General features: G+C 41.8%; 1 protein-coding gene across 2 annotated transcripts in view; it reads left to right on the forward strand.

Annotated features, from left to right (window-relative positions):
• Nucleotides 1–26,847, forward strand: part of UBE4B (ubiquitination factor E4B) — a 91,539-nt gene that overhangs the window by 15,071 nt on the left and 49,621 nt on the right. For both annotated transcript variants that reach the window (XM_070404049.1, XM_070404051.1), the window contains exons 2-3: nucleotides 11,066–11,252; nucleotides 20,404–20,539. In XM_070404049.1, the coding sequence (XP_070260150.1) occupies nucleotides 11,066–11,252; nucleotides 20,404–20,539 (323 nt within the window). The remainder of the gene's footprint in view (nucleotides 1–11,065; nucleotides 11,253–20,403; nucleotides 20,540–26,847) is intronic.

Raw genomic sequence — 26,847 nt, forward strand, 5'->3', positions numbered from 1 at the left:
CCGGTGTGGGGTGAATTTCCCGCCAAAATATAAGATGGCGCGGGCAATTATTTAGGTTTCCCGCGCAAAATCAGGGATTTTTATGATACCTATTACCCCAATGGGTATGAAACAGTTCGCATACGCAGGTAGGTATCTTCGTGAACGGCAAACAAACAAATATTTGGTAATACGCAGTTACAATCGGCCCGAGTTTACACGTTTCCCGCACTCCACCGCAAATCTATATGAACCGAGTTAAGACGGCTCCCGCGGAGTACGCGCAATTCACGCGAGCCGACTTAACTCGTTTCCCCCACTCCAAGTGTTAATTGCTTCCCAGCTGCCATAGCTTTAGCTTCTTGTCCATTTCTTTGAAGACAGTAGTCAGGCAGGGGAAACAGGGGTCTTTGGGGTCCTAGTATTGAGAAGTGCTCAGCCTTGCCTTAATGAGCTTCCTAATTAAACATTATGAGATAACTCAGTGCACATTGTTTCCTTGCTTCCTGTCAGTGTTTGGTATAGATTCCAGATGTGTAATAGTGTCCTGGTGATTTAATTGGTTGAATTTTCTGACGAGATGAGGTAGCACTTTGCTCATGGACCTTTTTGGGAACGGAATTCCTCGGATTTCCAAGCAAGTCATACTGAGCACCTGTCATCTGCCAGGCACTCACCTGGAACCACGTCAGGTCAGGGGCTTTCTCTTTGTCAGACCCTGTATCTGTACTTGTCATTGGGACCAGCTTCCGGGCATGTGGCCTGGACTCACAAGTGCCCACACTTGCTGTCATGCTCCGCTGTTGCTGCCTTGCAAGTCTGAACACATTTTGAGCAAGAGGCTCTGCATTTTCATTTGGCTCCAGGCCCCGGAAATGCTGTAGCTGGTCCTGCTTGCCACTGACTTTCTCTGTGCAAGTGGCTATGACTGGGTAGAGTTCGACTAGATCCCAAGAATATAGAAAACCACACGGAAGCTCACCAGAGAGATTCTTCCTGTTTTTATGGAGAAAATATTAGTGTGTGTCTGACTGTAATGCCGTGTCATTAATAGAATTTCTTGAAAATTTTAACAGGTTTCTTTGCATATGTGATATCGAATCTTCAGTTAATTTATTTAACTTTATCAAATTGATTCACTTTTTTTAAAATCAGGAGTTTTTGGTTTTTTTCCTTTCTTTTTTCTTAAAATCAAGAGTTTTGACATATAGGCATTTACTTCCATATTATCTTTTTTCATTTTGTACATCTTATTTCTCCAACCTCAGTAAAATTTCTTTTGTGTTTTATCAAGGATAATATATTTTGGTAATATTCTTACAGTGTAAACACTTGCTTTCATGAAGTATAAATTGTGTTTAAAACTATAGCTCTTGTTGGTTTTAGAATTTAAAAATGTTATCCAGCCCTGCCAGTGTGGCTCAATGGTTGAACGTTGACCTATGAACCAGGAAGTCACTGTTTAATTCCCAGTCAGGGCACATGCCCAGATTGCGGGCTTGATCCCCAATAGGGGGCATGCAGAAGGCAGCTGATCAATGATTCTCTCTCATCATTGATGTTTTTATTCCTCTCACCCTTTTCCTTCCTCTCTGAAATCAATAAAAATATACATATTTTAAAAATGTTATCCAATGGCTAGTTTTCTATAGTATTAGTATTTATTTGTAAATACTTATCTGTGATGGCCAGTCAGGAATTATGATTGACCAAAAATAATCCTGTGCTGATTACTAATTTTAAAAAACAATAAAGTACATTTAATCTTAGAGATGGAAATGTTCTGTATATATGGATGTCCCAGTGAGGAAATTTCTAAGAAGGAAATGAAAAGTAATGCAAAATTTTAAAATATCTAGCAACCTTTTTAATCTAGCAGAACATAAAAAGTTTGGTGTGATTTGATTTATATTATACTCATACTAGTGGCCCGGTGCATGGATTCGTGCACATTGAAAGGAAATTAATTGGAATAAATATTTTAATATCACTGTTTGCCATTTCTCTATAATAAAAGTGTCAGATCGATGTTTCTCTCTCATCGATGTTTCTAACTCTCTATCTCTCTCCCTTCCTCTCTGTAAAAAAATCAATAAAATATGTTTAAAAAAAAATAAAAAAAAATAAAAGTGTCAGAGATGAAAGAAAATTAGTAAAATGTATATGAAAATAATATATAAATTGATTAATAAACAATAACATGATATAACAACAATAACAAAGACATGATATGAAAACAACATTGATAAAAACAATAACTGATCAATTGATTAAACTTATTCTAATATCTCCCTTTACACCACATTAAGAGTAAAACCACTTTCAGAGTGCTTGACTAATTTCCCTTGCAATGAAGTATTTACAACTTTAACGTCACACGCTCTTTGAACTCGAGAGAAAGCAACATATAACTGACCATGTCCAAAAAAGGGTTCAGGTAGGAATATTCCTACTCTGTCTAGAGTTTGTCCTTGTGATTTATTAATAGTCATTGCAAATGCTGGCATCATGGGAAACTGTCTTCGAATTATTTAAATGGGAGGCCAGTGTCAGACGGGGACAAATCAATTCTTGGAATCAGAACAACCTCTCCTTCGCAGATCCTGTTAATACTTCAGCTTTGATTATGTTAGGTTGCAATCTTTTGTGCCAATAGTTCGTCTTCAGACATATTCTGTCTATGACTCCGCTTTCTTTCAGCTTCAGAATGTCAAAAACAACCAAATTTACGATCACAATGGCAGATCGAAACACATGCGTGCTATTGGCGCCAGTAAGAGCTTTATATGTAGCCAAAACCGGTTTGGCTCAGTGGATAGAGCGTCGGCCTGCGGACTGAAAGGTCCCAGGTTCGATTCCGGTCAAGGGCATGTACCTGGGTTGCGGGCACATCCCCAGTAGGAGATGTGCAGGAGGCAGCTGATCGATATTTCTCTCTCATCGATATTTCTAACTCTCTATCTCTCTCCCTTCCTCTCTGTAAAAAAATCTATAAAATATATTTTTTAAAAAAGCTTTATATGTATCGCACATGTGCGAATCAACGTTTATTTTTAAATTGCCAGTGCACGTCATATGTACCGGCAGGTTGGTCAGATGGTCGGTTGGTCACCTAGCCTTTTAAAAAATAGGTAATTGTCATGCTTAGGGTATTGAGAGATAAGAACATTCAGAACAAAGCAGGCAGTAAATATTTTTTAAGACAAGATGAAGGAAAAAGTTAAAAATGCTAAAAAACTGGTTTTTTTTAAAAAGCCCTTTTCTTACTGTATGCAGATCCATTAGAGGAATTGATATTTTGGTTTCAGCAGTAATTTTTAAAAATGTTAACACTTAGGCTGCACAGGAAAACAATGTATAGCCCCTTTGAACTTTGAATGTCAGTTGTGCAGAGCAGAGCAGTAGTGTCACTTAAGACTTTTTTGTTTTAGGTTTGTGCTTGGTGACCATTAATTGATTAATTAACCTTTTACATAATGAATCTTTTACCTGTGATACAGAACAGGCATCATTTCCCTGGAGTTTCATCAAAAGAAGTGCCACTTTTCCCTCCTGAAGGACGCCGTGGGGCCCTCAGGTGGTCATCTGTAAGGGCTTTTGTTTGCTTGTTCATTTTACTTTGTACAGATGGCCTCACACTCAAAAAGTTTGGTGAGGCCCTAACCCGTTTGGCTCAGTGGATAGAGCTTTGGCCTGTGGACTCAAGGGTCCCAGGTTCGATTCCGGTCAAGGGCATGTACCTTGGTTGCGGGCACATCCCCAGTAGGGGGTGTGCAGGAGGCAGCTGATCGATGCTTCTCTCTCATCGATGTTTCTAACTCTATCCCTCTCCCTTCCTTTCTGTAAAAAATCAATAAAATATATTTGAAAAAGAAAGAAAGAAAAAAAAAAGTTTGGTGATTTCTGGTCTAGGGAATTGTGAATAAAGTAGTCTTTTGCCTTGAGATGTTGTGATTAGAATGGCAATTATGTAATTGTTTCATATGCATTAGAAATTATGTGAAGGGACACGAAAGATGGGGGAAAATAGAAGTTTCTTAAGTATCATCTCCATTTTCATTTATGCATGATTTGCACTAATAATAATATCCATTGTGATTTAATTTGTAAATTAAAATGCCCAAAGGGAATTACTACATGTGCCCCTTTTCACACTGCTTTTTATTTTGTATTTTTTAAAATATATTTTATTTTTTACAGAGAGGAAGGGAGAGGGATAGAGAATTAGAAACATCGATGAGAGAGAAACATTGATCAGCTGCCTCCTGAACACCCCCCACTGGGGATGTGCCCGCAACCAAGGTACATGCCCTTGACCAGAATCGAACCTGGGACCCTTCAGTCTGCAGGCTGACGCTCTATCCACTGAGCCAAACTGGTTTAGGGCTCACACTGTTTTTTATATTTGGTTTTTAAAAATTGTGATAAAATATATATAATATAATATAAATATATACCTCCTTTAAAGAGCAGGAGATATTGAAGTGAATAGAAAATAGATTGTTTTCTTTTAAAGATACAACATTACTGAGCTCTATATAGGTGGATGGATGGATGAATGAATGATTGATGGGGTGGGGTGGGTAGAAGGAAGGAATGAGAGGTGGATGGATAGATGGGTGAATGAATGGATGGATATGGATGGGGGGATGGGTGGATAGATGGGTGAATGAATGGATGGATATGGATCGGGGGATGGATGGATATGGATGGAATGTAACCTCCCTATGAAGCAATAACAGATGCCCCCGAGTGCCTCCTTGGTGACTTTTCTGTTCCACTGTATCTTGTGCAGACCTTATCATGCTGTATTTTAATTGTTGATTTTCTTCTATATCTTTTCCCATTGGATCTGGAACTGCTTGAGGGTGGGGATTATGACTCAACGTGTTGTCTTATCTTTAGTGCCTGCTATGGTGCCTGGTGCAAAGTAGACACTTGATAAACCAAGAAAGGACTGCATTTGGGGGGCAAGAATATGTTCATGAAGTGTCTCCCCCCCCCCCTTTTATTTAGTGGTACTTTATACATATATCTTGAACCAGAAAATGGAAACATTCTTTATTTTAATATACACACTCATCAAAGAGGGAGTTTACCACTGTTTGAATGTTGTTAGAGTCTGACTATAATATCTGCAATACTAACATGCTATACATAAATTCATTTATTCATAACTAATAATGGACAAGCGCTGTGCCATCAGGGGAGTAAGGTTGCCTCTATTTGCAAGTCACTGCACCTCAGGAGGGATTTTCTGCTGTAAGATTACTGGGGTATGGTTAAGATCGTGCACTCCCCAGTGAGACTGACTAAATTCCCATCTATTCTGTAACTTTCTAGCTGAGTTCAGTTTTCTCCTGTATAAAATGGGAAAATAAATGTATACATCTCTTTGGATTATTAGCTACGTTTACCTATGTGAACCCCTTAGAACAGCAGCTGGCACCTGATAAGGCTAGGTCATGCTACTCATTACCTTCTTCTGTCTTAGGCTATCCAGCAGCCGAAGTAGTTGTCAGTGACCAACCAGGGCAGCTGTATTATCAAAATGCTGAGTTAGCTTCCTCTTTGCAGGCGAGTTGGTGATGGGATTGTGCTGAGAAGTAAGGAGACATTTACTTGTGTCCAGGCCAAACCTTTGAAGGAGAATGTAAGTCATTCTTGCTATGTTAGGATCGAAGGAAAAAGCCTTCTTCCACATTTTGGGCCTCATTTATCTAGGATGGCAGTGGTAGACTGAGGTTCACATATTTTCAAAATGGGAGGCAGTTTAAGCAGTAGGACTTTTGGAGCTTTTAAATGAAAATTAATTTAAAATTACAGATTTTTAAAAGGTAACTGTGGGTGGATTTTAGATCGCAGAGCTGTGGTGTTCAGATTTGAATGTGTTCGTTTTGGGATGTATTTTAGGCTTACATACAGGCATATTGTGAAATTGTCATAGCATTTTCTAAGTTTTATATATGGCCAGTTATTAAAAAAATAAAACCACAATAATAATTAAAACAGGAGCTCCCTCTAGAACAGTGGTTCTCAACCTTCCTAATGCCGCGCCTTTAATACAGTTCCTCATGTTGTGGTGCCCCCCCAACCATAAAATTATTTTCGTTGCTACTTCATAACTGTAATCTTGCTACTGTTATGAGTCGTCATGTAAATATCTGATATGCAGGATGTATTTAGGCGACCCCTGTGAAAGGGTCGTTCGACTTCCAAAGGGGTTGTGACCCACAGATTGAGAACCGCTGGTCTAGAAGAAGACCATTCTAGAAAGCTTTTTTCTTTATGTGGGGATTTAATTTTTTAGTAGAAAAGTAAGATGCTTTGGTAGAATGACTGTTCACTAACTTGAAAACATGCTTTTTGGATTTATTTCCCCCACCAAGTGCTAAAAATAAGAGGACCAGCTTGGCCCATCCTGTCTTAGGTTCTGCCTCGCACCACCTCAGTGTCCCTTGCTGTTTTGAGCAGTAGCTCTGTCTTGAATCTATTTTTAGTTCGTCAGGAACGTGAGGGTAGGACATGCTACATTAGGATAGAACAGTTCTGGGGAAAGCCCTGTTTTAATGTCATTTGCGAAGCAAGAACGGAAATAGTTAAGACAAGAAAACTTTAGGAATGAGATTTCATTATTAGTATATTTGGGTTGACTTGTGGTTTAGGACCTAAGTTGAGGAATTACAAGTTCCTTTTTTTACGCTTTTGGTGTTTTCTCTCTGTGACATCTGAGGAAACAAACTTTTTTTAAAAAAGTACTTTTGCTTAACTTAAAAGACTTTATATCAGTCTTACGCTTAGTGTAAAAAAGTAGAGTAAGCGCAGAGAAAAATGTTTAATAATATTTTGGTATGTTGGGGCTATTCTTAGTTTGTGTCCCATATGTTCTGTTCGTGATAAAATTGGACGATTAAAGTCTCTTAATAGTCCAATTGATTTGATAGGCCTTTATACCTGCAGTTGCTCAGAACCATTCTCTTGGGAGGCTCCTGTCCAGATGTTCCCAGGGTCCTCAGGTTGCTGAACCAGTTCAAAGTCACCACCATTGTAGGAAGTGGTCAGTCCACTGAAGGGCATCGCTGCTGTGGGCAGCCCCGAGCACTGCCCAGTCATGGCTGTTCTTCTCTTAACAGCAGGCCTTTAAGATGGGGAGTCAGGACCCGTCCTACCAGTTCATGTTTTGCATGGACCTGCCTCTGTCCCTGACTGCACTCCTCCATCTCCCTTAACAGTCTACAGGGTATTTCACACAGTTTGATTCTTCATTCTTTTTTAAAACCTGTGCTTGTAGAGTGGTGGGGGCAGGGGTTGGGAAATACCAGCACCGTGGAGATCTTTCTTCTTGGAAAACTTCCTTTTCTTCCTTCAAGCCCACATTGCAGTGAGCCAGGACATTTATTCTACGTTTATGTCACCGAGAACATCTGAAGCTAACATGTCAGGCTGAACTTGGCACCCAGCGTTAAAGTGACTTCATGTTTTACCAAAAGATGATAGTGTTATTCAGTAAACTTTATGTGCAATGCATTTTCTAGAAGTTTTCATTTCTTCTTTCATTCACGCAGCAGATATTTAAAGAGCACCTGCTATGTGCACTGCACTCTTCTAGGCACTGATGGGACATCAGAACAAAACTGAGAAAAGTCCTTGTCTTAAACTTACTGTGGGGGGTGGTGAGTAAGTTGTACGCAAAGAACATCACAGATGTAGTAGAGCCACGAAGGCAGGAGCCGTGAGGTAGAGAACAGGCGAGGGTGGTGGTTTTCTCACAGCTCTAGGAGGAAGGCACTGTTTTTATCTCCAGGGACAGATGCGGAACTGAAGCACAGAGGTTAAGCGACTTATCTTGAAACTACCTTGGTAGTTGGTAGTAAAGGTTGAATTTGACTTTGAAGTCAAGCATGAGCTAAATTTAACTGCCTCTAAGGTACTGAAACTTAAATGCTGGTTTCCATGAAAATTTAGTCTCTCTTCACCAGACCTTCTGTTGTATTGGTGTGTATACATGGACACATTTTAAGATATTAAAATACTGCCCTAATTTCAGAATGTATCCCAAATTGACCACGCACCACGATCTTCACAGCTACCCACCCTAGTCCAAGCCATCACCCATCCTCTCCTAGACTTCGGAGTAGCCGCCCCAGTATCTCTGCCTGCGCCCGTGCTCCCCCCAGTTTATTCCCCATCGCAGCCAAAACAAATGTAAAAATGTAAGTTAGATCATGTTCTGTTCAAAGCCCTTTGGTGGCTTCCCGGAGCCAGAGCTCTCCCAGGCCTGGGAGACCCCTTTCATCTCTGAGCTTGTCTTCTGCTCTCTCTCGCCTGCTCATTTTGCTCCAACCACACTGGTCTTCCTGACCTTGAACATGCCAAGCACAGTCCCACCGCACCCCCCAGCTACCATCTCTTCCTTCAGGGGTGTCCAGACGCCCCTTTACCAGAGAGGCCCTCAGTGTGCTTCCCACAGAGATTGTGGCTCTTCCTCCTGCTTTATTCTTCACTAATGGTGCTCATAACCACCTGGCATCATGTCGGTTCATTCGGCTCTTGTCTTTCGGCCTCTAGAACCTGAGCTCCGTGGGAGTGGAACTGCTTAGGTTACTGTGGTGCTCAGTGATGTTTGCTGAATGTGTAGCTGAAGAGGAGTCAGGACTAGAAGATGATGCACCGCCTGGGTTTTGAATATTCAGTTAAACACTCTCGTGTGTGGTTTCGGTCCTTGGCCTCCCTCAACTCCGTATATTAATTTCTCCCGTTGGTCAGTATGTACAGAGCTGTTATGTGCCTGGCACTGTGCCCAAAGCTGGGAATACCGCATGAGCAAGGTAGGCATGGTTTTCTCAGGGAGCTTCCATTCCACTAGGGCAGTGGTCAGCAAACTGTGGCTCGGCAAACTGCAGCTCGCGAGCCACATGCGGCTCTTTGGCCCCTTGAGTGTGGCTCTTCCACAAAATACCGACTTCTGCGCATGGGCCACGAAGTTTCAATCACACTGTACGTGCGCGCCCGCACGTGGTATTTTGTGGTGTTTTGTGGAAGAGCAACACTCAAGGGGCCAAAGAGCCGCATGTAGCTCGAGAGCCGCAGTTTGCCGACCACAGCACTAGGGAAACAGAGTAAGACAGTGAGTAAGAAAGGTAAGTATTAGCAGTCCATGAGGAGTGTGCGAAGGATGTGAACAGAGACCCGTGACATCAAGTGAGGGTGGCACGGAGGGCTGTGCTAGATGCCATGGCGGGGGAAGTCCTGCAGGTGACATTCAAGCTGGAGAGAGAACCAGCCATGCCAAGAATGAGAGAAAGTGCCCAGAGGCCAAAGGACTAGCAAGCGGCCAGAGATAAGATGATGTTCTAGTAAATGTCAGAGGGCCCGCGTGGCTGCATGGGATGCCGTGCGCCCGGAGGCAGCCGCTGGCGCAGTGAGGACTTAGTCCGGGTGTACGCGGGGGAGTGACCGGTGATTGTAAAGAATTCCTGTGCGTGCGTGCGGAGAGTGGGTGGGAGGAGGGACTATGACAACATGCTACCCTTTCTTGTCACTTCCGATTTTATTCTATACTTAGATTTTTAAAATCTCCCTGGCCCTTGGCAACCTCCATTTTGCTTTCTGTCCCTGTGACTTCACCTAGTCTGGGCACCTCATGTGGAAGGCACAGCATTTGTCTCTCTGTGACTGGCTCCTGTCACGTAACAGAATGTCCTCAAAGTTCACCATGTGGTGTGTACGTCAGAATCTCCCTCCTTTTTAAGGCTGAGTAAGATCCCATTGTGTGGACTCACCACATTTCATTTATCCGTTTATCTATGGATGGACACTCGGGCTGCTTCCACTTCACGGCTATTGGGAATAGTGCTGCTGTGAACACAGATGAACAAGTACTGCTTTCATTTTTCGTAGAAGTTGATGGTTAGCTGTATTGCTGCAGGGACACACGGGGCTTCTGAGCGTGGGGTCCAGAATCAGGTTGCCGCGGTTGTCTGAACAGTAAAGGAGCAGATTTCCTACAATGTTACAATGACAGCGAGCCTCTCAGTTCAGATGAGGTCCCTCCCTGATAACCTTTGTCATATGTAATGTGTCCCCTTCCCTATTCCTAATGGAAAGAGTGTGAGCAGCCTGGTTGCTTTGCTTCTCTGAGTCCTGCTTAGAGCGGAAGCCTTGTTATCACGCGTCCTCAGGGCCTGGGACGGCAGGTGGTCAGTGAGAGTATTGACTGGTTAGGAATTTAATGACTCTCAACACGGGGAAGCGGTTCTTCGATCCACTGGGATTTCGTGGACATAATTGTAATATCTTCATAACTCTGGGATATTGGTATAAGGAAGAAGTCGTAGATTACATTTTTATTGAAATTAAGAAAAACTAATCATTCTGCTCTTGAACGCGATAAGTAAAATTTGTGTCTTAGTAAAATTTTTGTTACTTTCTGTCAATGTTTGAGTGATGAAGATGGCCATGTTACATAGTTTTAATAAAATAACAAGCTTTAGTGTGTTTATAAGTGTGGTGTGCTAATTGTAAATTCACAAAATCAGTCAAGGAAGTGTGATAAACATAAGATAAGGCGAGTAAGATGCAGTTTTATTTATTTGTGTGTGTGTGAAAATGTGTTTATTTCACCTTCACATCTAATTTAACATTTGGTTTGGGTTAGGAATTAAACTAAATTTTCAAAAAATATTTTTATTGATTTCAGAGAGAAAGGGAGAGATAGAAACATCAATGATGAGGCAGAAGCATACATCTGCTGCCTCCTGCACGCCCCACACTGGGGATGGATCCCGAAACCCGGGCATGTGCCCTGACCAGGAATCGAACTGTGACCTTCTGGTTCATAGGTCGATGCTCAGCCACTGAGCCAAGCCGGCCGGGTGGAATTAAAATAATTATGTGCTGCAGTTTTTAAAAAGTGAGGTGGTGGCTTGCAGAAATACTGGTACACGGAGTTAATACTTTCCTCAAACGGGTACTTTATTCTCAAGGCACATTTAGTCGTTCAGCTCTAGTGTGGTTACTGATGAGCTAGCGTTCCTCTCCGGCAGTGTTCCTGCTGTTTACTCACACATGCCCTTTCCCCGCGCAGATCCGGCGGAGGCGCCTGGCTCGACTTGCTGGTGGACAGACCTCCCAACCGACCACCCCGCTCACCTCTCCCCAGAGGGAGAACCCTCCGGGGCCCCCTATAGCGGCATCAGCCCCCGGCCCCTCCCAGAGTCTTGGTCTCAATGTCCACAACATGACCCCAGCTACCTCCCCAATAGGTGCATCAGGTAAGCCTCTCTTCATAGCTGGGTGTGTTTATCATTCTAATCGTAGCCTTTTATTCGCTTATAGTTTTGACATTTCCACAACAGGGTACAATCAATTGGACAGCAACTGTTTAAAATCCTGCAAGCCATAGTTTAGAATGTGAGATTATTACAGCATGCTTTGTTGATGTCTACTCATTTTGATAGTGATCTGTTAAAACTAACTGTTTTCCTTTCCATAACTTACCATTTTTTCCCAACAGGGTCAGGTCTTGTCTTTGATGGCAAAGTGATTAAGACTATATTTGGTTCTGCTGATTTGATGAGTTTGGTTGATGCTTTTAAGACAAATCATCTGAAAATATGAGATTGAAATAATGGTCAAAGTAACAAGCCTCTAATTACAGATTTCCTTGTTTGCATTGGCATAGAATGCTTTCTCTGAATTTTCAGGGTGTAAACGTTTACCTGGTATGTTTTAGGACCATTTTATTGACAATTACTTAGCTAACAAAAGGTTTCTTTCTTTTTTTTTTTTTTTTTTTTGGTAATATATTTTTATTGATTTCAGAGAGGAAGGGAGAGGGCGAGAGAGATAGAAACATCAATGATGAGAATCATTGATCGGCTGCCTCCTGCATGCCCCCTACTGGGGATTGAGCCTGCTGCTTGGGCATATGCCATTGATCGGAATTGAATCTGGGACCCTTCAGTCCTCAGGCTGATGCTCTATCCAGAGACAAACCAGCTAGGGCAAGGTTTATTTCTTTATAATTAATGAGTTCAGGTTGATATCTAGAAGTATCTTTGTTGGGAAACGATGATAGTGACTCATACTGAATATTTGAAAATATCTGTCCTTTCTCTAAATGAACATTTCTATCAAACATGATTATTACCAGTGTAGTAATTATTATAATTATTTAAGATCCTAATTATGAGAAAGCAGGTGCTAAGAGATCTGTATTGATTATCATATCATCTAATAATTGAACATGGAGTTTTTAGGTCTGTGGCCATTTAATGCACTCTGCCTTAGTTCCCTCTGAATAACCTGTCTTGTTTAGGTTGACTAGTCAATTAAAAGTGTTTTACCGCCCTAGCTGGTTTGGCTCAGTGGATAGAGCATCGGCCTGCAGACTGAATAGTTCAGGTTCAATCCCAGTCTAGGGCACATGCCCAGGTTGCGGGCTCAATCCCCAGTAGGGGGCATGCAGGAGGCAGCTGATCAATAATTCTCTCTCATCATTGATGTTTCTGTCTCTCTCCTTCTCCCCTTCCTCTCTGAAATCAATAAAAATATATTTTAAAATAAGATAAACGTGTTTTACAGAGTTTCTGTTGTAGATATCATTGTAGCCTCCTCCTTATGTAAAAATAAATGCTTAGATATCATTAGAAAAGTGAGAGCAGTTCAGGCCAAATCATCAGTTAGTAATCAACAGTGCCTTTGCCTGCAGTGTCTCCTCTGTACACTCCGAGAAGCTGTGCTGGGCCTCTGGTAGGAGAAGCGTTCGGGATTCCGGTTGTGTTTTACCTTTTCCTTGGAGACAGCACTCCTTGTCTCACCATGGTTGCCATCCCCCCTCCCCTAGTCCTGTTTCCTTCCCGTGCCCCTCCCCCCAGGAATGCTAGAAACTGTCCAGGGAGAACTGGTTTGATGGGGAGTCTCACTACATCAGGAAAGGTCAGGCAGGAGACCCAGAACTCTGTGCTCCTGGCAGGCCCCTCAGCACTCCTGGGCGCAGCACGCTGTCTCTTTGGGACCAGCAGCGCTCACCCCAGCATGCCCCTGTGCAGTGAACAAAGCTAGAGAAAAGCCCAGACCGTGCTGCCTGTCTCGTTTTAGATTCATGACCACAAACCAAGTGGACCCTTAACAGTGCAGGCAGTTATACCATATTTCCTGGTTTCCTTCCCCACTCTGTTAATTATTCCTTACCTTCTGCAGTCTGCGGCCTCATTCTCCACGCTCACTCTCAGCTGATGGCCCGCCTTCCTATTCGTGGAGAAACACGGGGCAGAAAAGACCGCCTGAAGGGCTCGCACTGCCCCACGTCCTTGCAGGCCCACCCTAGGTCCCAGCTCCTCCCACCTGCTCAGAGCCCTTGCCCAGCAGTCCCATTTTTCCAACTCAAGTAAAAAACTTTCGTTTTTTAATAGCCATTTATATTCTGTTCCTTCTCCCATCATGGGAATAAATAAAAAGGAACTCTTGCCCTGGCCAGGTGGCTCAGTTGGTTGGCATGTCGTCCCGTACACCGACAGATTGCAGGTTCGATTCCACGTCAGGGCACATGCCTACGTTGCAGGTTTGGTTTCCTGTTGGGTGATGTTTCTCTCTCCCTTCTTCTCTTTAAAAATCAATAAATATATATATCCTCTGGGAGGATTAAAAAAAGGGGGAACTCCTGATCTCATTTCCCCTGTGGGCTTCCCCCCACATCTCTGCATCCATTCACAACAGAACTTCGGGACGAGTTGCCTGTGCTCACTCCCCGCCCTTACACCCTCTGCTGAATCGATCCCTCAGGTGAGGCCCGTGGTTTCTGAGTCACTTCTGATCTTACCTGTCAGCTTCACTTGGCCTGGCTTTACCCTCTTTTCCTGAAGTGCTTTCCTCTCATCTTCTAGAACAGCGGTCACCACCTGATGGTCCGCGGAGCACTGATGGTCCGTGAGGTCCGAGAGGTTGGCGACCGCTGTTCTAGGCCCCCACACTCCTGGTTTCCTCCTGCCTCTCTTCTTCCTGGTTCTCTGCATGGCTCTTGATTTCTCTGCGTTCTGAATGTGAGGATGCCCAGGACTTAATAGTTAAGCTCTCATCCTCTCCTGTGTTTATTCTCTCACTGATTTATCTGGCTTCTTGGCTTTACTGTCTCTAATCTGATGACTCCAGCCCAGACCTGTTCCTGGAGCCTCAGACTCAAACATCATCCAATACGCATCTCACAGTTGACACGTCCACAGTCAGAGCTCCTGATGCTTCCTCGCATGCCATCCTCCCCCAGGACCCCGTCCCTATAAATGACAACTCTTCTTTTCCTGTTTGCTTAAGCCTAAGCATTTTCTCCTCTGTTTACCTCATATTCTAGTTGCGGGTCATGAAAACTCTTCTGTAAAGGGCCAGGCAGTAAATAACTTAGGCTTTGAAGGCTGTGCAGTCTCTGCCACAGCTGTTCTTCTCCACCCTGTGGCACAATCGCAGGCACAGACGATATGTAAATGAAGGAGCGTAGCTGTGTTCCAATAAAACTTTATTCAGTGGGTCAGATGTGGCCCTCGAACTAGATTCCTGGCCCCTACTCCAGGCCTATCAGCAAAATAGAACCTGAGCAGATTCTCACAACTCACCTCACCTGTCCTGCTGCCACCCAGGTCCGAGGCACCTGCACATCCTGCCTGGATGCTGGGGGGCCTCCTCACTGGTCTCGCCAGGCCCTCTCTGGCCTCGGTGTGGAGCCAGTGAGTCCCTCTAAAGCAGCGGTTCTCAATCTGTGGGTCGAGACCCCTTTGGGGATCGAATGACCCTTTCACAGGGGTCGCCTAAACCATCGGAAAACACATATATAACTACATATTGTTTTTGTGATTCATCACTATGCTTTAATTATGTTCAATTTGTAACAATGAAATTGGGGGTCACCACAACATGAGGAACTGTATTAAGGGTCGCGGCATTAGGAAGGTTGAGAACCACTGCTCTAAAGCACAAGTACCAGGTCATACAACAGCAGCGTCAGTTTTACGGCAAGCTCATTCCGATGCCCACACTCACGTACAGAAAGACGAGGACAGCTCTTAGTTCTTGGCAGTGCCTCTGTGCTGTGAAGTCCTAATTGTGTTTCTCCATAGTCGCCATTATTCCTAATCACATGCAGGTAGATATTATTGGCCATGTCCTTGGCAGACTGGAGAAACAAATTTACATGAATTTATTAAATAAACAAGTCTAAGCAGAACAAAACAGAAGACAATCCCCTCATAAAAAGGTCACGTTAGTTCAAAACCCTGCTCTGGCTCCCTGCCTTCCCCGAGTGAACGTCAGTCCCCCCCGACCAGGGCCATGTGTGGCCTGACCCTGCTGCCGCCCTGACCTCCTCTCTCACCGCTCTTCTTACTTCCTCTGCTCCGGCCATGCTGGCTTCCCTGCTGTTCTGGAACATTCCAGGCGTGATCCCGACTTGGGCCTTTATATTTTCCGTTTCTGTGCCTAGAATGCTCATGCCCTAAAATCCACAGGCTTTTTTGCTTAACTCTCCAGATGTTTATTTGTCACCTTCTCAATAACATTTCTTTGGCCGCCCTGTCTAAAACCACAACCTCTATCCGACACAGATCGCTTTTCTTGGGCGGATGTGGCACATGTGCTACCTGCATGTCCTGTTTTCTCTGCCTTCCCTCCTAGAGTGTAAGCTCCATGGGGCGCAGGCTCTGTCCCCGGTGCCTTTAACAGTGGTAGCACATGATGGGCACCAAATAAAAGATCTGCTGAATTAATCAATCACAAGAGGAAATGACCAAAATGACATCAGCATGTGTGGCTTAAGGAAATCTCAATCCTGGCCGGTGTGGCTCAGTGGTTGAGGGCGCATGCCCAGGTTGTGGGCTTGATCCCCAGGGGGCATGTGCAGGAGGCAGCTGATTAGTGATTCTCTCTCATCATTGATATTTCTATCTCTCTTTCCTTCTCCTTTCCTCTACCTCTAAAAACAATTGAAAAAACATTTTTTAAAAATCTCAAGAGGGGGGAGAGGTCGACCAAGATGGCGGCGTAGGTAAACACCGGAGACCGCTGCCGCAAACAACCATTTCAAAAATACAACTAAAAGACTGAACGGACATCACCCAGAACCACAGGAAGGCTGGCTGAAGAGAGACTCTGCAACTAGAAGGAAAGAGAACAGCAAATCGAGGCTCAGAGGCGGCGCAGTGTGGAAAATACAAAGGTACCGAGGTGCGCGCGAAAGCGGGCTGGTGGCTGAGGGCGCGGTTGTCGTTTTCTGTCGGGAGTGAGTCTCAGACTCTGGGCTCCAGATCCGGGTGAGTCTCTAGGGACCCAGACTCAAACGGGAGAAGCGGGATTACCCGGCATCAGTTGGAACCTGAGGGCAGCTTTCTCTCCGAGGTTTGCAGCGGCTGCCGGGGTTCTGAGAAGCAGAGCCTCTGGGAACGGGACTGAGCGTGGCCATAACTGCTCCCTCCACCCGCCCTGTTGATCCCGCCCCGCCCAAAGCCTGCGCACAGCCATTTGCCGATCGCCTCAGGCAAAGGCTGGATTAGCGCCTCCCCAGAAGACAGACGTTTTCCGCACAGCTGATTCCTATAGCCAGTCGGCCTGAGGGTCAAATCCCCCTAGTGTTAACTACAACAATTAAGGCTTGGCTAGAACAAGACTGCGCACAGAGACCACAAGGGGGTGCACCAAGAAAGCATAAAAGATGCGGAGACAAAAAAACATGACAGAAATGGAGGATATGGAGCTAAGAATCGCAATTTTGAGGGCTTGCCATAAATTTGTGCAGAACCTCACGAAAACTAATGAGACCCTCGATGCTACGATAAAGAAATTAGAAAGTAAGCATACACAGACTGAAATAAAGAATATTATACCCAATAGCAGACCAGAGGAGTACAATAATCAAACCAAAGATTCGACAAAAAACACCCAATTGGAAAAGCAAAATGAAAAAAGAATCCGAAAGTGTGAAGATAGTGTAAGGAGCCTCTGGGACAGCTTTAAGCGGTCTAATATCAGAGTCATTGGAGTGCCAGAAGATGAGAGACAGCAAGATATTGAAAACCTATTTCAAGAAATAATGGCAGAAAACTTCCCCCACCTGGTGAAAGAAATGGACTTACAGGTCCAAGAAGCGCAGAGAACCCCAAACAAAAGGAATCCAAAGAGGACCACACCAAGACACATCATCATTAAAATGCCAAGAGCAAAAGACAAAGAGAAAATCTTAAAAGCAGCAAGAGAAAGAGGCTCAATTACCTACAAGGGAATACCCATACGACTGTCAGCTGATTTCTCAACAGAAACTTTGCAGGCCAGAAGGGAATGGCAAGAAATTTTCAAAGTGCTGAATACCAAGAACCTACAACCAAGATTACTTTATCCAGCAAAGCTATCATTCAGAATTGAAGGTCAGATAAAGAGCTTCACAGATAAGGAAAAGCTAAAGGAGTTCATCACCGCCAAACCAGTATTATATGAAATGCTGAAAGGTATCCTTTAAGAAGAGGAAGAAGAAGAAAAAGGTAAAGATACAAATTATGAACAACAAACATGCATCTATCAACAAATGAATCTAAGAATCAAGTGAATAAATAACCTGATGTACAGAATGAACTGGTGATTATAATAGAATCAGGGACATAGAAAGGGAATAGACTCACTATTCTTGGGGGAAAAAGGGGTGTGGGAGATGCGGGAAGTGACTGGACAAAAATCATGCACCTATGGATGAACACAGTGGGTGGGGAGTGAGGGTGGAGGGTGGGGTGGGAGCTGGAAGGAGGGGAGTTATGGGGGGAAAAAAGAGGAACAAATGTAATAATCTGAACAATAAAGATTTAATTTAAAAAAAAAAAAAAAATCTCAAGAGGATAAAATAGTGTGTGTGTGTGTGTGTGTGTGTGTGAGAGAGAGAGAAATACTGGAACAGAGCTAGTGTTGCAGCTTAACTATAGGCATTTGGTTTGGTTTATACCTGAAAGGGAATATCATTCAGTAAATACTTCAATGCTAGGAGCAAAATCTTACAAAAATAAAACCCTATTAAATAAAAAATCTAGCCTTCCCACACAGAATGCATAATTTACCTTTAACAAGATCCTGGTCACCATAGCAGTTTGGGAAGCTGCCATTTTGAAAGTCGTAATTCATATTTTACTGAGCAGACATGGCTCTCTCCGCTCTTTGTTATACACACCCTCACTCTGTAAAATTTGGTACGTAGAGAATTTACTCATCTTCTAAAGGAGGATCAGAGGTGTTGCCTGTGTTTTAATTCTCTAATGTCTGGTTTTATGGACATGAAGGGGGCGCTACCTATGCCTTAAAGCTTGGCCTCCTGACAGTGAGTTCTCAAGTTAGGGGTGGGAGCGGGTGAGGACAGACGCATGTGTGTGTGGTTTGAGAACAACGCGGTATTTTGTACAAGTGCTTTGATTGGTTGTTACTCATGATATTGAATTCATATTGATTCTAAATAAAATCAGACCATCTGATTTTTAAGTTTCAGAAAGGAGTGGGGTCATGTGGTTGTACAGATGGAGGAACTAGTAAACATAGTTAATTCTGGGAGAATTGCGCCACTTGACCCAGAACGTGAGGCTCACATGGGGAGTTCAGGAGGATGCAGATGATCTCCTGGCTGTCTTATAGAAACACTGGGATGCAGTCCATTAGCGGGGTGGAATACCCTGGCACTGTACTGCTATGGGCTATTGTACACAGAGTGTAGCTGTGGAATGTGATCTTACAAATACAGGTTTCAGACAGCGTACTGTAATTACCAGTTTATTCTAAGCCTGGTTTTATCAGGTAGGCTTTTAAAATCTGCTGAATTGCTATCCCATAAAAATTGTTGAGCTTTATTATTGATTCATTTTTATTAAAAAATTGTCAGACCTTTCACTGTGGTAGGTAAACTAATGTTCTCCTAAGGACATTATTGGTGCTCTATTATCTAGTCCTTCAGTAAATATTTACTGAGAACTTACTTTGCATTACCCTTCTTGAATTAATGAATTTAAAGTTTTGCTGTCTTCCACAAGCTTCTCTCAGAATTCTCACTACATTAGATGTTGTCCATATTTCCCTTGTGTCTACTTAGGAACACTGACAATTTCATTTCTCTTTTCCTTCATGAGTCCTGCAGAAGTTTTAATAAACAGGTATATGTTAATACCTGCTATCAGGAGCGGATAAATGTTTTGTAACATTCTTCAATGGAGAGACATTAAAGGTGCCAGCTTTACTTTCTTGGAATGCTGGGATGGTTAAAATGTTATCCACTTGGTAGTTATTTCAGCTACAACTGGTAACTCAAGTTGTTTTTTAAAAAATGTAAGTCTCATTTTCCTTTCACCACAATAGGTATATGCAGGGTGTCCCAAAAATGTATATACACATTGAATACCACTATTAATCCCAATGGGTTACATCTGAAAAGAAAGAAACATCAATTGAGGTGTCAGCTGTTAAACTGTGTATACATTTTTTTGGAACACCCTGTATTTTTTATTTTTTATGCCCTCTATTTTTAAAAGTACTTGCAGATGTCTGGATATTCATAGAGTTAAAGTACTTTTTAAAATTCTATGAAAACCTGCCTTTAAAGACATCGATGAGAAATCTGTCCCCTCTCGTGCTGTGGCTCAAGCCTCTGGAAGCTCTGTGAGGCAGGTCAGCAGCGTCAGTTACTCCCTTACCCCGGCTGCCACGGAGAAGATGTTCACTCAGTAAGTGCACTGACCTGTATTTAGCAATAGCTCAGATGGGTCTATTGCGTGCTTTCAACATTTTATTATGACAAGTTTATGCCTCCAGCAGATTTGAAAGAATCTTGTAATGGACACCTATATACCCACCATCTAGATCCTTCCATTAACATTTTAGTGTATTTGCTTGATCACACCTCTCCCTCTACATGTCTCTATAGCCCTTCTTATTCTGGGTACATTTCAAGGGTTTTCCTGGCCTGTGATGGAAGCTAACTTGTATTCCAGGATCATAGTTTAAATTGGTGAAAAAGAAGGTGATGAGGAATCAGTTTTAGATATTAGATACAGCTGTGTTACTGACCTCATACGATGTATATTGATAAGTTATGACTAAGTGTTAATGTTCCTATGATTTTAATATTACTTTTGCATTTAGTGTAATCTTTTATTAGAAACTAGAGGCCCGATGCACAAAATATTTGCAAGGGGCTCGGCTCTCGCAGCCCCGGCGGCTGCCCCGGCTTCATCCTGAAGGTCATCCGGATGGTCGTTGGGCCGTTTGGTCAATTTGCATATTACCCTTTTATTATTATAGATTCTTCGATTGCTGACTGTCACATGGTATGAATACCAATTGTGTATACTTACTGTTGTCATTACAAATGGTTTTACTGTTACTTCATGTGAGACTTACTCTTTCATGTCTTTTTCTGCCTAGGAGTAGCCCATCGAAGCCAGAGCAGTGAAGGAGTCAGTTCTCTCAGCAGCTCGCCCTCCAATAGCCTTGAAACGCAATCGCAGTCTCTCTCACGTTCCCAGAGCATGGATATAGATGGTGTCTCTTGTGAGAAAAGGTAAAGTGAGCTGATTTCCCAATAGAGTGTATTGATGGAAAGAGAAAGATCCATTCAATTTAGTCTCAGTCATTAGTCTCAGACGCCAGCCCAGAGATCCATGCCAGTCCATAGCAAATTAGAGCTAAATTTATTAAACTTAAATATCTTTGTATTATTCTGAAGTGTTCTTTATACCTTTTTATGTTTTTGGTGTTGAAATATCTTTTGTGAAATAATGGTGTAGGTGGTAAGAAATGTTTTTAGCTTTTTAATGTCTTTATAAACACAAAGGTGGCATCATCTGTCAGCCCCTAAATATTTCTTTGACATTTTACTCATCAGTGAACATTTAAAATGTGGATGGAGCTCAGTAAGTGGACGGATCTAGCTGAGCCAAACAGTCTATGAGCTCTGTAAGGATCAGGGTGTCCTGGAGCAGAGCCTTCCTGTGCTGCAAGTGCACCATGACCAGGTGATAGAGTGGCTGAGGTGCTTATTTCTTTATTCCATGGTCCAGCCAGACACCCAGCCCAACTCCCAGACCCATTCCACTGCCCTAAGCTGCCCCCTCTGTTTATGTCAGTAGGCCAGACAAATATTATCTTCTCTGTGTGTTATGATATGAAAAAGGTTGAGAAGTACTAGAATAGAGCTTTGGTAGTTGGGTGGGGTTGGGGGTGAGGAACCAGATCAGAGACCACACACATTAGGCAAGAATTCAGGAAGGTCGGCACTCTCAGGGAAAAGATCAAGTTAACCCCATAGAGTAAAAACAATTTTGTTCTTATTACCATTGCTTTGAATACATGTATTTTCTTTTTTCAAATATATTTTTATTGATTTTAGAGAGGAAGGGAGAGGAAGAGAGACAGAAACATCAATGATGAAAGAGAATCATTGATCAGCTGCCTCCTGCATGCCTCCCCTGGAGACTGAGCCTACAACCCGGCCATGTGCCCTGACAGAGAATGATAGGCCGATGCTCAACCACTGAGCCACACCGACTGGGAATACATGGACTTTTTTTTTTTTTTTTTAAAATATATTTTATTGATTTTTTACAGAGAGGAAGGGAGAGAGATAGAGAGTTAGAAACATCGATGAGAGAGAAACATCGATCAGCTGCCTCCTGCACATCTCCTACTGGGGATGTGCCCGCAACCCAGGTACATGCCCTTGACCGGAATCGAACCCGGGACCCCTCAGTCCGCAGGCCGACGCTCTATCCACCAAGCCAAACCGGTTTCGGCGGACTTTTTTTTTTGTTAATCAAGTCAACTCTGTGATTTCATGGCTAATAGGTAACTTTCATCTGGGTTTAGCACCTAGATTCACACTATTGGTATAGTCTAAAAAAACCTCAGGCTAAGAATTGTCATATACAGTGAACCAAGGCATCTAACAGAAGAAAACACAAAGCATCATGTCTTCAGAGAATTTCCTTAGAAAAATTTCCAAGTAATATTAGCTCATGGTCAAAAATCACAAAGCACAGCAGAAAACAGCCAGTATGACTAACAGCCAACAGATTAGTAACAATAGTTATTTCATCTAGAGATTTTAGGGTTTTGGAATTATCAGGTACAGAATATAAAATATGTATATTTAAATAAATTAAAAAAGGAATTGAAAACATAAGGGGCAGGTGACTATAAAAACAACCAAGCACATTTGTAAAGAACCAAATACAATTTTTAGAAAGGAAAAGATAATTCAAATTGAAACGAGTTAAACAAAGGATTAGACATAGCTAAAGCGAGAATTAACAGATGGAATGATAGAGCTGAAGAAATTACCCAGAGTACACCACAAAGAGAGAAAGTGATGAAAAATATGAAAGATGGAGATGTAGAGTACACAGAATCAATATATATTTAATAGAAACATTAAAAGGAGAGGAGAGAGACTTGAAGAGATTCCCCACTCTTCTCCTTATTAGACATTTTTTCCTCTACTGATTTGGAAGCCATTATCAAAAAATAAATGGCTGAAATATAAAATAATATTGAATGTCAATTATAATTTTTTTTAAAAAAGATAAATGGTTGAGAATTTCTCTAGAGTTGATAAATGATATGAATCTCCAGATTCAGGAAGCCCAGCAACTCGCAAACAGGTTAAACAAAAAGCAATTTCTATCTAGACATCTCTTAATAAAATTGCAGAATACCCAAGACCTATAAGTAGTCAGAAAAGAGATTCTCTACAAAAGAACAACTATTAGATGTCTCAAAGATGGAAGCCAGAGGATGTTGGAGTAATAGCATTGAATGCTGACAGGAAGTCTACTGGAAATTGTGTACCTTTGTGGAACGATCTTTTAAGAGCAAGGATGAAATAAAGACATTAATAGATTAAAAACACAACCTGATAACCTGCCACTAAAAGACCCCCAACTTTTTTTTTTTAATACATTTTTATTGATTTCAGAGAGGAAGGGAGAGGGAGAGAGAGATAGAAACATCACAGATGAGAGAGAACCATTGATCGGCTGCCTCCTGCACGCCCCCTACTGAGGATTGTGCCTGCAACCGCAACTGGGGCATATGCCCTTGACTGGAATCCAACACGGGGCCCTTCAGTCCGCAGGCCAATGCTCTATCCACTAAGCCAAACCAGCTAGGGCCCCCTGACTTTTTTAACAGATGTAGTTAAGAAAGAAAATGATCACAGGAATAATGTGTGACATGCAAGAAGAGTGAGTGAAGAAAATAATAAACACTGATGGTATAGAGCAATAACAACAGTGTAGAAAAATTAGATAGGTCTAACATTTAGCTGGCCAGCAGTAGCAGGTTAGCCGTAAGGGGCGTTTTGGGGGTTCGTTGACCCAAGCAAGATCTAAAGTCCTTTTATACTTGAGAAAGGGGTAAAGGTACTGGCCAACTTTTTTTTTTTTTTTTTAAGATACTGGCCAACTTTTAGATTTTGAGTTAAGAATACTTGATTAAATTTCAAGGGTAGCCACTAATAGAATGGAAATATAGTATGTCTTCCAAACCAGTAAAAGGGAAGTATGGAACCATAGTGAGGAGGTGGGAGGGTGGAGTTAAGTCAATTCAAAGAAAGGGAAGGAAGAAACAAATTTCTAAAAAGTGACAAATAGCACAAAATAAGCTGGTCAAAAAAAATGAAAATATGTTAGCAATTACAGTAAATCACAGTGAAAAGGAATAGGTTGTATTGAAAACAAAACAGAACCCAGCTTTATCCTTGTTTATAAAAGGGATATCTGAAAGATTAGGTTAGAGAAGTAAGGTTAAGAGTAAAAAAAAAAACATAAAAGGTTATACCAGGCAAACGAAACAAAGTAAACAAAAGAAACTTGGGGTAAGCATATTAATGAAGTAGACTTTAAGGCACAAAGTATTACTGGACGTTAGCACTATATAACGACACAAGTTTTGTTTACCTGTAGGATTTAACAGTTCTGAAAGTCTATGTACTTAGTAATATAACAGCAATATGCAATAAAGCCAATATTGACAGAACTAGAAGAAATTGACACAGTCATAGTGGGAGTGTTTTAACAATAGATCATTTATCAATAGATTAAAGAGAATAAATATGAATAAGCGTATGGGCAAATTAAACAACACAGCTGGCAAGCTTGATCCAGTGGAAAGATACAGAACTTTGTCCTGTACAGTTGGAGAATACACATTGCTTTCCTAATACTCACTGACCAAAAAGTTTCAACAGTCAGAATCGTACATGTTTTCTCACTAGTATTAGGTTTGATAATTAATATGGGGGGGAAAAGTTATTTATTTTATAAATATATTTTTATTGATTTCACAGAGGACGGGAGAGAGAGAGAAACATCAATGATGAAATAGACTCATTGATCAGCCGCCTCCTGCATGCCCCCTACCGGGGATCAAGCCCGCAACCTGGGCATGTGCCCTTGACTAGAATTGAACCCAGGACCCTTACATCCGCAGGCCGACCCTCTATCCACTGAGCCAAACTAGCTAGGGCAAAAAAACTTTTTTAAAAAAACCTTAAGACATTTGTAAATTTTAGAAATGGAGTATGCTTCTATATAAAGGTTAAAGAAAATATCATAATGGAAGTTTGAAAGTATGTGGGACTGAACAGTAACAAATATTATGAATCATGATCTGCGTGTTGCAGCTAGAGTGGTCCTTAGAAGAAAATAAAGCTATAATATATTAAAAAGGAAAAAAGAATACAAGGAAATATTGGGACTAAGAACCCCTTGGTTGGAATGCTCTTCCCCTGGGCATGAATGAGTAACCGCCTTCATATTGTTGCTCATCTGGCATTTCTCAGTGAGGCTCACCCCATTTCAAGCAGAAAGCCCTGCACTCTCAGTTGCCTTTTCCCTGTTCTTTTTTCTTTAAATTTTCCATAGCACTCACTATACTATATGCTTTGCTTATTTATGTTTATTGTTTATTGTCTCTTTTTTTTAATTTTTTTTTTTTTTATTATTGATTTCAGAGAGGAAGGGAGAGGGTGAGGGAGAGAGATAGAATCATCAATGATGAGAAAGAATCATTGATCAGCTGCTTCCTGCACACACCCTACTGGGGCTCGAGCCCATAAACCCAGGCATGTGTCCTGACCAGGAAATGAACTGTGACCTCCTGGTTCATAGGTCGACACTCAACCACTGAGCCACCAAGAGGCCAGGCTGTTTATTCTATTTCTATCTCTAGATGGAATGTATGCTCCATGACACAGTGATTTATTTATTTATTTATTTTTATCTTTTTTGTTCACTGACATTTCAGACACCTAGCACAAGCCCTACATAGAATGGGCGCTCAGTAATATTTGTTATTGAAAGGTGTCCATGAAAAGTGTAAATATGCAAATGCAAATAAATTTGAAAAGTTGGATGAAAATCAAATTCCTAGAAAAACATATTTCTCCCAAAATTGAATCAAGAAGACCTGAATAATAATAAAAAAAACACATGAAATAAATTGAATCAGTATTTTAAAAATTTTCAACGAAAGAACCTTGCTCATATAATTTTATAGGTTAATGTGATATGATATAGTACAATATAATATGATCAACTTCAGTTTATGTCAGAAATCCAAGGGTGCTTTTAACATTAGAAAATTTATAAATATTATTCACCATATTATAAAAGAGAAAAACCATTGCAAATTTTGCTAAACTTCAACAGTTGATGATAAAAATTTTAACAAACAGGGTACAGAAAGGTGCGTCCTTAAACCGACAATAGCAGAGATAGAGTTAACAAAATAATCATACCTTCCCCAGCATTTCCAGGCTCCGTTGCAGCTAGATTGGGGTCAAGTGACTAGTTCTGTCCCATAGACTGTGAGTGGAAGTGACATGTGTCACTTTTAGGAAAGGCAGTTGAGCCGATGTTCCTCCTCCGTCCCTCTCTTCTCTTGCTCCAGTGACCTGGGAGGCTGAGTATTGCAGATGGCATAGATTAAAGATGAAGTCAGGATGCTTCACTCTCACCAGACTTTGCGTAAGCAAGAAATAAACCCTTATAGTGTTAAGCCTCTAAGATTTCAGAGTATATGTGTTACCACAGCAGAGCCTATCTTATTCTGACTAATATAAAGAACATCTACCAGAAAACTACAGCACTCTCATTTTCAGTGGTGAGGAGTTAGAAACGCTCTTTAGAATCAGTAATAACAAGAATGGCTGTTATTTCTGCTTCTCTTCACCATGGGGATCCTACCCCGTGCAGTGAACAAGTAGGGATTGGAGTGGAAGAAACAAAACACTTATTGTTCAAAGATAAAATGATTACCTAGTGAACCCTGTGTATAAGTAAAGTTGCTTAAAATAGATCTGTGTCCAAAATCAGTTACATTACTGTGTACTAGCAGCAACCAAAAATAAGAAAACTTAATTTTTAAAAAGGTACCATTCATAATTTCATTTAAAAATATATGGTACATAGGTATAAATTGAGCAAAAGAAGTGAAAGACTTGTGGAGAGAATTATAAAAGTTTATCGAAAGACCTTAATGAAAGCCTAAATACTTGGAGAGAGATACCATGGGTAGACTCAGTAACATAACGATGCCATTTCTCCTCACTTTGATCTCTGGAGTCAGTGAAATTAGTCAAAATCCCAACAGAATATTTTTAAAAAATATATTTTATTGATTTTTTACAGAGAGGAAGGGAGAGGGATAGAGAGTCAGAAACATCGATGAGAGAGAGAAACATCGATCAGCTGCCTCCTGCACACCTCCCACTGGGGATGTGCCCGCAACCAAGGTACATGCCTTTGACCGGAATCGAACCTGGGACCTTACAGTCCGCAGGCCGACGCTCTAGCCACTGAGCCAAACTGA

Source organism: Myotis yumanensis, unplaced genomic scaffold (assembly GCF_028538775.1).
Source record: "Myotis yumanensis isolate MYYU_CA2020_CCGP unplaced genomic scaffold, mMyoYum1.0.hap1 SCAF_2, whole genome shotgun sequence".
Classification (NCBI taxonomy): Eukaryota; Metazoa; Chordata; class Mammalia; order Chiroptera; family Vespertilionidae; genus Myotis; species Myotis yumanensis.